The following is a 12,500-nucleotide window of genomic DNA, read 5'->3' on the forward strand; positions in this document are numbered from 1 at the left end:
TTTGAACTGAAGACATGAAACTGGCAATTCCACCTTGTCCACCAACCATTAAAAATTTCACTACCTACCTACCTGTTAACTTTATTGGTCTTCCTGTGTTTTTATAATTTGTTCATTTTAACCACAATTTTGGGAAAATTGATGAGTGCCGAGGATTTGTATATTTCGTGGACGAATCCCTCGACCTCGGGGTACTATTTTCCTGTCTTCATCATACAAAATAATACAATTTATTATCACATTTCCATAAAATTAGATCCAACAACATATTATTCGAATTAGAGATAAAGATAACTTTTAAAACAAGGAAGCAAAGATGGTGGAATATTATCTTGCTCATATATATGAATTTTAAGACACACCGATATCTCTGTGTGGATAGAAAGGTCAGTGGGGTAGACCACCTTTCATTTTGCTCCTTTTTCCCACACTGGTTCGAATCCGCTAGCCTCCCCCTTTTTTTTCTTTTTCTTGTTTGCTTCCTAAATGATGTTCATTGTTTTCACTTTTGTTCGGAGCAGGAGTTTTTTAATTAGTTGAATTTTTTATTTCTCCGATAATCGTTCAATTTTAATTAATTAATTATTTTGCTCTGATTATTTCAGGCTTCCCACTCTGTCGGGAAGTTGGGATATGGTCTTGAATTTTTTTATTTCCTAAAGATCGGGAAAAACGGTCTTGATTTTTCTTGTCTGAGTCGGGAACGTTCAAATCGGGTGTGGTCACAAATGTGAAGTTTGGTGTCTTATTATTTACTTATTAAGCAGTGATGATAATATTCAGGGATTTTGGGAATTTCTCAGAAATTTTACGCTGAATTTGCCGTATCAAGCATTTTCCTCAAAATCACAAATTCACCATTATGTCTTATGTCATATTTTGACACCTGTGCTCAGTCTCGTGAAATTTGGTCTTTATGACATCGGGCCAGACAGAATGGCGCCTGATGTCACAGTTGATACAGAAGACCAGTGGTGTTCTTTGATTAGTTGATGGTTGAGGGGGAGGGATATGGGTCTTGATTTTTTAAAATCTGATGTAGGTGCCTTCTATTGCCTTTTTAATCTCTCTCTATCTTGACTTCTCTTTCTGTTTCACTTTTCTTTTTTTTTTAAACGTAGAATTAATAATAGGGTCAAAAATTAAAAGAAAACAACAATTTCTGGCCTTTTATTTGAATATTATTTTAGGCCTTTAAAATGTTATGTGAAAGGGACAATTCATTAAATGTTTACAAAAGTAAATTTATGACTGATGATAAGAATGGATTTTACACTGGTAGTAATTGATGATAAGAATGGATTTACACTAGTAGTAATATATTACATAATACAAAACGTTCCTGTTATTGTTACATTTTGCTTGTGTTTGAGAGACCCGAGAAATTTTCCTCCTTTTTGATAAATTACTATTATTATTATCATCACTGATTAAGCTATGTTAAGTTAACTGCTAATCCTCATGCCTGGTGGAACATTCCAGGAGTTCTGGACCAAATATCTGGCTTTCAAAGACTGGTTAAAAAATACTAGCAACAATCTTGAAACATACTGCATATTGTGTAAAAAGACGATTTATATCAAGACCATGGGAAGGTCTGCTTTGACTTACCACATGCAATGGAACAATCACAAGTCTGGCTATAATATCATATCTATGAGTGACAGGGGGTCGTCAGGTATTTAACTTTGTTGCAAAGCCGTCTACGTCTAGTAGCTCTTGCGCTTCTGATTTAACGCAGGCACAGGTGATGCCAAAGCCTTCATCATTAGATAGTTTTGTGTGTAAGTCTGATGTCATTGATGCTGAGATTTGATGGTGTGTGTGAACGGCAATGAAAAACCACTCTGCCATTTCGAATGAAGACATTGACTACTTTTATTTGAAGCAAAAGTTCAGTCAATACAAAAATTTAGTTGTGGAGAAACTATTGGTCTTGAAAAAAATTTGGCAGTCTTGAATTTTGAAATGGGTTTTGAGTGGGAACCCTGTTATTTGTTCTGTTCTGTTTTTTTTTTCTCAAATATTTATTACATTATTATTAGTATTGCTCTTATATTATTATTACTATTATAATAATAATAATTATTATTATTATTACTATTTTTATTATCATTATTCCCTGCTCTATTTCGGAAGAAAATTCTCTCTCTCTCTCTCTCTCTCTCTCTCTCTCTCTCTCTCTCTCTCTCTCTCTCTCTCTCTCTCTCTCTCTCTCTCTCTCTCTCTCTCTCTCCTGGGTGGGGATCCTGGCCTCCCATAGTGGGCAGGGTGGCACTTACTGTGTCTTCTATCCCCCTATATCTGTTTTCCAATTTGCTTTCTGTCTTTGTCTCGGAATGAGATTACTTGTTTTTTTCCTAGCCCTGGCCTGAGTCCTAGCTGGGAGGGAAACAGTCAAATGCATAGTTATTGTTTTGGGAGATGATATTTTTTTCCTTGTAAATCATCTCTCTGTTATGTATTATTATGTTTGTTATTTTAAATGTATACTGTAAGCATTTGAGTGTACTCCTCTTTGTTGGATTTTGTGCTTGTGTCCGGATGAGACTTATAGGTGATCTCAAACTAAGTACATTGATGGTTTGCTCTTGGAATCTGCATCTGATCCCTATTTGTTCCCAGTTCCCCTTTGTCTTCCTTTCTCTTGGGTGCTTTAATTGTAATTCTAGAACTTTTTACTATTCCATTTTCTTCCTTTTTACTGGCGCTGATATAACCTAAATGTGTTGCAAGCGCCGTAAAACCCTTAAAAACAAACAAACAAATCTCTCTCTCTCTCTCTCTCTCTCTCTCTCTCTCTCTCTCTCTCTCTCTCTCTCTCTCTCTCTCTCTCTCTCTCTCTCTCTCTCTCTCTCTCTCTCTCTCTGTTTTAAAATTTATTTTGCTCGTATTTTTTATTCTTTTCTCTCTGAGAGAAAATTATTATTTTTTTTTAAATAAGGGGTGGATGGGACATTTATCATTTGCAACACCATGTAGATCATTTGATCGCTCTCAGAGTATTTTTGTTTGTTTGCTCTTTATAGAGAGAGAGAAAAATATTTTTTAAAAAAAGGGGGGGGTGGGGGTGGATCATTTGCAACACCATGTAGAAGAAATAAGACAAAAAAAATGGCGGATCCAGGATAATTTGGACACGCAGCGTCGATTCCGGCAAACTTTCTGAGGCAGATGACTTAACCATTTGGCCATGAAACCCACATGAATATTGACGCATACTATCCATCGACTGATTTATTGTTGGTTAATTTTATGTTTTTATTGATATTTGATTAACTTTACTTATTTCCATGTGCATTTTCGAAGCTTTCCATATTCTGGAATATGGATTAATGTTTAAAAGAGCGGAGTTTTAAAATAGTGTCTGTATAACGGTCCATCGTTATTGCCAGAAATGTCTGCCAATAATCACAGCGTTTTGCCTTCACTTTATTTTAAAGTAAAATACTTTTTTCACAGTACTGATACTAATACTTGGGCATACAGATTGTTTTAAATTTAAATTTACATGTTTCAGCTTCAAAATTGGGGAGTGCATTGCTCTCCCCTTTGACTTTTAAGTTAAAGAGAAAATAAAACTGGCTAAAATTTATAATGAGTTTAGAATTTTACAGTCCATTGTAAAAATGTCAAAATAATATTAAATTACCGTTATAAAAATTCAAGTAGGCAATATCACATAAAACACCAGAATGTCACAAATAAAGATTGATTTAAAATTCTACTACTAGTACACTTGCATACAAACACATAAAATGATCAACAATTACAGAGCTCGCTAAACAAGTCAGCCTGTTAGGCGATAGTACACATCACGCCGTTAACAGCCAGGTACTCATATTACACCTGAGTATAGTGAGGAAATGTGAGTTACGAGCCTTTTCGAAGGACTCATGTGATGCTCATAGCAGGACTCAAACCCAGGACCTTCCAATCCAAAGACGAGTGTCACACCATTAAACCAGGATGACAATATATAAGCTTTGGTTACTGTTTATTTTAGCAGCCTCTCCAAACAACTATCCATGTCGTCAAGAAATTAGGGTAAAGAATTTTGTTAAATGTTTTAAATCACGCCAAAATCTGCTTTTCTACCTCAGACTAAAAGGGACTTTTATGATTTTGCTACACATGTTGCGAATTTACTCCGTTTTATTAATTAGATTTTAGATGCTTGCCAAACCACTCACTTACTACGAGGAGGGCTGGCTTGTGTATGGTTTTGTGTGTGTCTGTGTACAAGTTTTTAAAATGAAGTTGATGAAAGAAAACCAAAAAAATATTTTTGTGTTGGATGGTTGATTACATTATTACATGCAACCTCTTTTTATGGCGTGATAATAACATTACATAATAATTTATAAATAAGCTGAAAAAAAAACCCACAGAGTATAGAGAAAATAAGCCAAAAAAAAAAGAAAAAATAATAACCAAAGATGGCGTAGTCTTCATAAATGGAAAGACAGTTTTATTTCTTGGTACGAAAATCAGGTCTCCTGAGCAAGAACTAGCCACTGTTGTTAGCAAGACCATGATATCTAGCAGCCAATATCGTGGTCTCCCTAGCCCATGGGTGAAAGTTCGCCGGAAAAATCCGGCATGGCTGGATTTTTATTTTTGAAAAAGAGGTCTCGCCGGTTGTTTTTTTTTTTTTGTCTGGCCGGAATTCGAAAATGAAAAAAAACGGCATTTATATAATTAACCGCACTTCTGTTTTTTCCTCTTATTGGTAGTTGCAGGATTTTTTTTTTCTGAGCACTTGCCTTTGCAGGATTAATATCATTGAGTAACTTTCACCCATGCCCTAGCCTGCACTATTTATACCAAATTAAGAATATCAAGACTCAAATATCGCGACTCGACTCTTGATAACTCCCAAGTTATTGTGACTTGACTCTGAATAAATGTGTACAGTTATTGCGAGCCGACTCTGGATAATTGTGCACAGTTAGTCAGAGTCGACTGAATAATTCCATTGCAGCTTTTGTAAACTTTGGTTTGTTTTGGTTGAAAAGATTGGTTTTATATATATTTGAACAAGTTGGGCAGTACACAAGTGAAATAAGCATTGAACATGATATTACACTTGCATATTAGATTTTCTGGATAAGTAATAGCCACCACATTTAGATCTCATAAAATAATCATGACTATATTAATAAATGCAGCAGCCTTGCTTTGGAATTCAAAGAGAAGGGATTGATAAAGAGTTGAATGTTAGAAGCAGGGATGGGTAATCAGAACAGTAACTCAGAAATATAGTGATATGGCACATACAAGAGAGAATTATATTAACAGTATAGGTCATAGGGTTAGACTAATTTTACCAGTCAGCTGGCATCTATTTGAAGTTAAAATGTAGCTTTCTATCTTTACGTCTTGTGAATTTTTTTCCCATGCCTCCGAATAAAATGCAATTGAAACAAAGAAGGCGCTTTTTATCTATATTGACTGTAGCCATGGAAAAGGATTGCAGTTATTGTTGAATGATCAATTTTTGCGATTTGGTTGATGTAATATTTTTAAACGTAACTTTGGAAATTCATCAAGGAGTGTCTAGTTAAGGATTTTTTTTTTTTTTTTAAATTTCCATGGACAAAGCAGATGCATCTCTCTAAAAATTTAACCGTTCTTTAACTTTAAGGTAGGATTGGTTTCTAGGATGAGTAAAGTGGCATAATATAACACTTTACTCCAGACTAGAGAGGTGGCCCTTAAAAATACATTCCCTCTTAAAAGGAATGAGCCAATTTTCTCAGTCAACATCTGGGTCAGACTATTTTCGCTGTAATTTGTAATATTTTGAATGGAGTTTTTTTTTTCATCAGTAAATCCATTTAAATGGGGATAAAATAACATTATAATAATTTTTTCTAACTTGAAATTTTATTTGGCCAGGGTCAATTGTCTTTTTTAGCTCATCGCTCTGGAATAGGGCTTTTGCGTCGTCCACATTTTTTCTGGTGCTGAAATGACCTAAAACTAAGTGTATTGCAAGCATTGTAAATTCCCTGATAACATTCTCTTGACAATAATGGTATCAATACAGTTAATAGTAATTGTAAGAGACAAGGGATAGATCTTAGTTCAATTCTTCCTTATAATTCCATTTCTTTTTAAAATGAAAAAATTCTACATTTTATTTTTATTACATAGAGAAATCTTCATTCTCTGAAAGGTTTTTAAACTTTAGTTTAGAGATGTTTATGTTTTGTTCAATATTTAGAATTCTAGGTTTAAATGAAAATGTTTATACTTATGCCATCGGTTACAATATATTCTTATTAAAGAGAGTAAAGTTTCTTTAGTGTGGAATGGTGAGAAATAATAATTTATGCCTTGCTCTTGGTGTACGTAAGAGAGTGAGGATTTTCTATGCTCTGTTTGGTTCAGCTGTGAGGTTCTTTTTTATTACTGGAGGGTCAACTTAACAAAGTTGCATGCACTGGACAACAAAGAAAACTCATGAATGATTTGACAGAGAAACATTAAAGAAAGGGGCAGCTTTAACGTGCTTAAGGTATCAGAGGGTCTTTTTGTATGTGTAGCTGCCGCTTATCGAATGAGTAGAATTTTGTCAGGAATGGAGACCGTTCCCTTCTCACTTTTACTTTTCTGGTGGTCATCCTGTTCATGTATTATAATTTTTCTTTGCCAAATTTCAGGATCAATGGGACAATGTTGGGGTTCACACGCAGAAAGGTATCGACTTCTGTGAACGATACATTCATTTTCTCAAAGAACGGAGTGCTGTGGAGTTGGATTATGCCAGACAGTTGAAGTAAGTACCATTATTATTGTGAGGTTATGTAAATGATTTGGTGCCAAAAATAGATGGCAAATTGGTCAAGTCATCCTCTTGGATTTGTATTGAAGGGATTCTGGTTCTATTTTACTCTAACCTGGCATCATATTATAATGTGGAATGTTGGGAGGTGGTCAAGTGATTGGGGCATTGCATTGTAAATTGTACCAATGCAACCTGGATTAGAGTTAGAGCCTTTTAATTGTTGTATTTATAACACAATGACAGGGTGATTATTCTAATGTTCTCTTATTTTCATCTGGAATGGTGGGCGATTGTATTTAAGTTTAAGATTCTGTCTCATCGTATCTTACTGTTTTCACCATGAGAGCATTAATGAATGTAATAATATTAAGTGTCATGCATCTCTGTCTCCATTTTACAGTTTTTTTGTTGTTTTTTTCTTATTCTCATTTGTGCTGATGTGGTCTTAAATATTGATGAATAATAATCAGAAAGAATTATTAATTATTAAAAGTAAAAGTATTTTTAATATCTCAAACACAAGAGCTCACTTCTCGTGGCCTTAATAGGACATATTTCTAGCTTTTTATCTTTTTGCACACTCTCCCACCTTTTTTTATATTTTTTTTCTTGCGTTTACTGAAGTGTCACAAGTAACTGTGCCTTCCTTCCCCCGTGGTAATATATTTAGACAAAAGTAAAAGTTTCTCCATGTTTAGCTGTTTATTTTTTATCACTTTTATTATTCTGCTTCTTTGTTTTTGTGTTCATCTAATAAATATTCCAGTTGATGAGGGTTGTGTTGAGAGCTTGCCAGCATAGTGATAATGGAGCAAAAAAAGGCTGCTTTTCTAAGCAGTATTATAGAGCATTGTATTTATGAGATTTTGTGTTTGTGATATTAATCCCTGCCCGCTAATTGTTGCTTGCATTCCTAATTGCACCATTTACTTTATACACTCCAAATATACTTTCTATAGGCATGTTGTTGGCAGTCGCCAATTTTATTAAAAACCACCATTACATTTCATGTAGAGGGATTGCAATTGAGAGGGTTCAGAGTGCAAGTTTCCTGTTAATTTAATTTGGTCAAAAGTGACAGATGTAGTGCCAGAGGGGAGAGATTAATAATATGCAATTGAGAGGGTTCAGACTGCAAGATTCCTGTTAATTTAATTTGGTCAAAAGTGACAGATGTAGTGCCAGAGGGGAGAGATTAATATTATTTATGCGAAGTGGTGGTCCACTTTGGGTGGCTCCAATCGTTTAGTTTTTTTCATTCGACAGAGACAATGTTGTTAATGCTCAGGTGCTCAATTTTCACTTGAGTGCAGTGAGAGATGTGGGTAAAGAGGCTTTTCCAAGGACTCAATTGTGTTCCACTCAGAGCTGGGCTCCAAAGGCGAGTGTCAAACAACATGACCACATAGTCGATGTATTTAGCACAGATATCTGGGTGGGTGTTCCTTACCTCCCATAGTGTGCTGGGAGAGGAGGCACTTACTGTGTCTCCTATCACACTACATGCTTTCTATCTTTGTCTTGGAATGAGATTACTTGGGGGGAGATGTTTAATTAAGAGTTTTGAGAGATGATATTTTTTCCTTGTAAATCATCTCTCTGTTATGCACTGTATTGTTTTGTTAACATATTATATATGATTTTTAAGCATTTGAGTGTATCTCTCTTAGGTGATCTCAAACTAAGTTCTTTGATGGCGTGCTCTTGGAATCTACATCTGTTTCCTATTTGAACAAATTCCCCTTTGTCTTACCTTTTCTTGGGTGGTTTAATTGTAATCCTAGAACTTTTTACTATCTCATTTTCTTCCTTTTTACTGGCGCTGATATGACCTTAATGTGTTTTGTTAACATATTATATATGATTTTTAAGCATTTGAGTGTATCTCTCTTAGTGATCTCAAACTAAGTTCTTTGATGGCGTGCTCTTGGAATCTACATCTGTTTCCTATTTGAACAAATTCCCCTTTGTCTTACCTTTTCTTGGGTGGTTTAATTGTAATCCTAGAACTTTTTACTATCTCATTTTCTTCCTTTTTACTGGCGCTGATATGACCTTAATGTGATGCAAGCGCCGTAAAACCCTCAAAAAACAAAACAAAGACAAAACACAGCACTGATATAAAATATGTTTTTATTTTTAAACTGATGGTGATTGTGATTGATAACACATTGTCCACATTTATAATTTTTCCCTGTATCAAAGTTTACAAAGAATAATTAATGCTGACATTATTGAAATCAGCGATTGCTTTGTTTGGAAGATCACGATTGAAATTCAATATGTTTGTAAAGGTGGCGAGCATCAACTTGTTTATGTTTGCCATGAATCTACGTCACAATTGTTTGGTGGTCTGAGAAAAGGGGCTACAAAGGGACATAAAAAAATTATAATAAAAATAATAATAATGACACATAGCATTTCCACTGTAGTAAAAAGCCATTAAGAATTTTTGGGATTCTCTAGACACGGTTATTATCATTTATGAACAACACATTTCGTATGAAAGACTAATAAATAATAATATTAATTAAATAATATTAATATACGGTTCGTATTCCTCCAATAATTTGGCTCTTAAATTATAATACATGGAAAACTCTTGGAACTTAAAATTATATGATTTAGTAATCGGTACTCTGCATCAGCCTGTGTTTCGTCATAATTATCGTTTTGGAATTTGTTCATTTCTTTCTTGTTCCTTTTCTTCATCTTTGATTATTTGTGTAGATATTCTTTGTAACTCACTACCTATAATCCGTTTTTGATTTAACAGAACTTAACAGGCATAGGTCGAATGTTTCATTTTGTCATGTTATGTTTACTCTTGGAAAGCCTTATCTCCTTGGAAAACTCCTTGATTTATTTTATGATAAGTGAGTGGGAACTCTGATAATGATCTATAATAGCTTTGAGAAAGTGAGAAAAAGACTGAGAATGGTCGCATTTACAATTTTTTTTCATGCTTATTTTCACAACATTCCTTCAGTACCACAATAATTACTGAGATGCGCAGTCACGCTAGCAATGTATGGGTCAATTAGAAATGAACAAACAGACAACAGATAATAAGCGCTCATCCTAATTTTTTTATCATTAAAGGGAGGTAAGATACCGTCAGATATTTATGTTGTATCTATCTGGATTGTCACGCCAGATAATTATCAATACGTACACTGTACACTCGTATGGTATAATATATAAGAGAGACTCGTTGGATTTCTCAATGATTAAAACAGGATTGTAATATCTTGTCGTAGTAGATTTATTCAGCACAATTTGTGTCTCCGAATATTTTTCGTTACTTATTATTGTTGTGCAGTTAGTTGCAGTGGTGGACACAAATAATGCCTCTGGACACTTCCGCCAGGTTCAGAGCCGAAAGTATACTTCGAAGCCTTAAACAGCCGTCACCGTGACATTGTGGAAATAAGAATATCTCTCTCTCTCTCTCTCTCTCTCTCTCTCTCTCTCTCTCTCTCTCTCTCACACACACTTTAAAAAATATATTTTGAATTTGCTAGTATTGGTCGGTTCAGCACTGAACAACGTGCAACGTTCGAACCACTGGGTCACCCCTACAACACTCAACACAAAGCTCTATGGTGAGGCTGAGGACCTAAAGCGGACCACAGACTTCATAGCAGATATCGGACTGCAGCCATAGATGTCCATCAGAGGAACGAAGAAGAAGAAGAAGAAGGTCGGTTCAGCTTCTGTCGGTGTTTCGCTGTCGTTTGAAGAGATCTGAGTCTGTCTTTAACGTGGTCCTTATCCCCGAGTTCTATAGATTTAGGGTTGGTAGATGTTCATGACATAATTATCCTGTGACGCAGTCTCTGTTATCTGCCATTTTCGACGAGATCTTCTGTACTAAATGAGTGATTCTTCCCTACCGCATCACCGAATAGCAATCCATGTCTTTTCTTTCTCTTTTATTTATTTATATTTTTCATTGCGCACTGTTATTTCTCTGTCCCGACTAACTGGTTGTGGCGATGTCCTCTTTTCCATATTTATGACGATCCTATTATGATAAACACGGCAGGTCCGGTCCGTCTGTTATCTGTGCTTTTAAATCGTTACTGCCCTTCAGCTCAAGAAGTATTGGCACTATATATATATATATATATATATATATATATATATATATATATATAATACATACATACATACATACATACATACATACATACATACATACATACATACATACATACATACATACATACATACATACATACATACATACATGGTCTAAGTGATGCGTTCTTAGTTTTTATTACTACCTTTTCGGTAAGAAAATCAGATAGTTGTATATTTCTTTATGAATAATGTATACGCGATGTCTATCATATCTTAGGAAGTTGTGCGTGTGTGTGGGGGGGGGGGGGGTTGTTTTTTATCTTCCTATCTTTATCACGGCAAAAGCAAAGTAATGTAAGAGTGAAAGGATAAGTATAGGCAAGGATAAGACTATTTAGTAATAAATCTCAATGCGTATAATGTTTCTTCTGTTATTTAACAATAACAATGTGTAACATTGTATTATATTGTTTAGTGTTTTTGATTCTATGTAGATTAATGAATACGCGCGCGCGTGTGTGTGTAATGTTTAATGTGTAGCATGTATACATTTTGTATGTTATCTCCTATGTGAAAGTAGGTTAGTTCAAGATTATACACGATGATAACATGTGCGCAACGAAAGAGAAGAATAAATAAGGGGAGGGATTGGATAATTGCCAACGACAGCTTCCTAAAGAAGACCGACTTACGTTTTATTTCAAATGTAATAATCTCTTTTACACGTTAAATGGAAATCAATACACCACTCACACGGTACATACTCAACAGTGATAAATTTATCCACAAGAAAGCCACTGCTATTTACCTCCAGCACATCTAAAATAAGACAGGGTTGTTTAATGTATAAATATAGACAAAAAGGTAACAGACGTGGGAGACCTGGCCTGGATCGATTGAGACCTTTTATAGGTTACTCAGATAAATGTCATGAAATCAAACACATTATTTTCCCTCCTCTTTGATAAATACCTATTGTGAATAATTAATTATCTGTTAATGTAATTATCTGCTGTTTATTTGTGTGTGTGTGTGTGTGTGTGTTTGTGCGTGCCGGTTGGTTGGGTTCTTCCTACCTCCCTTGTTGGATAGAGCGGTCAGTCACTTGCTGTGTCTTCTTTCCGGCATATGTTTTGCTCTGTCTTTGTACTGGACTTTTTTTTTTTTTTTTTTTTGAGAGATGAAATTTTCCCCCGTGTTATGTACTTTTTAATAATTATTACATTTAAATGCATCGTAATTTGTAAACATATTTTGAGTGTACTCGCCATGGCGGGGATCCTTTGCCTCTGGATGGGACTTTTAGGTGATGTCAAAATAGGCACATGAGTAGATTGGTCGGGGAATCGTCTGTTTACTCTTTGAACCAATTCCTCCTTTTTTTTTCTTTTTTCTTTTCTTGGTGTTTCTGACGTAAGAACTACTTTTCCTCTATCATCTTCCTTTTTTACTGGCGGCGAAAAAACTTAATAGTGTCGCAGGCGTCGTGAAAAATCCGTCATAACAAAACGCGCGCGTGTGTGTGTGTGTTGTGTTGTGTTGTGTAAACAAATTATGTGCGCGAGCAGATTTTTGCTTATAAGTGCATAATTGTACAGAGTGTACGTTTTGTGCTATTGAA

At 35.0% G+C, this 12,500-nt stretch overlaps 1 protein-coding gene across 2 annotated transcripts in view; it reads left to right on the top strand.

The window, feature by feature from the left end:
- The window catches only part of LOC144980106 (formin-binding protein 1-like), a 72,199-nt gene that overhangs the window by 1,318 nt on the left and 58,381 nt on the right, over nt 1-12,500 (top strand). For both annotated transcript variants that reach the window (XM_078927644.1, XM_078927643.1), the window contains exon 2: nt 6,669-6,784. In XM_078927644.1, the coding sequence (XP_078783770.1) occupies nt 6,669-6,784 (116 nt within the window). The remainder of the gene's footprint in view (nt 1-6,668; nt 6,785-12,500) is intronic.

This window comes from Berghia stephanieae, chromosome 9 (genome assembly GCF_034508935.2).
Source record: "Berghia stephanieae isolate SIO BIC M18660-M18661 chromosome 9, UCSD_Bste_1.3, whole genome shotgun sequence".
NCBI classification, from domain to species: Eukaryota; Metazoa; Mollusca; class Gastropoda; order Nudibranchia; family Aeolidiidae; genus Berghia; species Berghia stephanieae.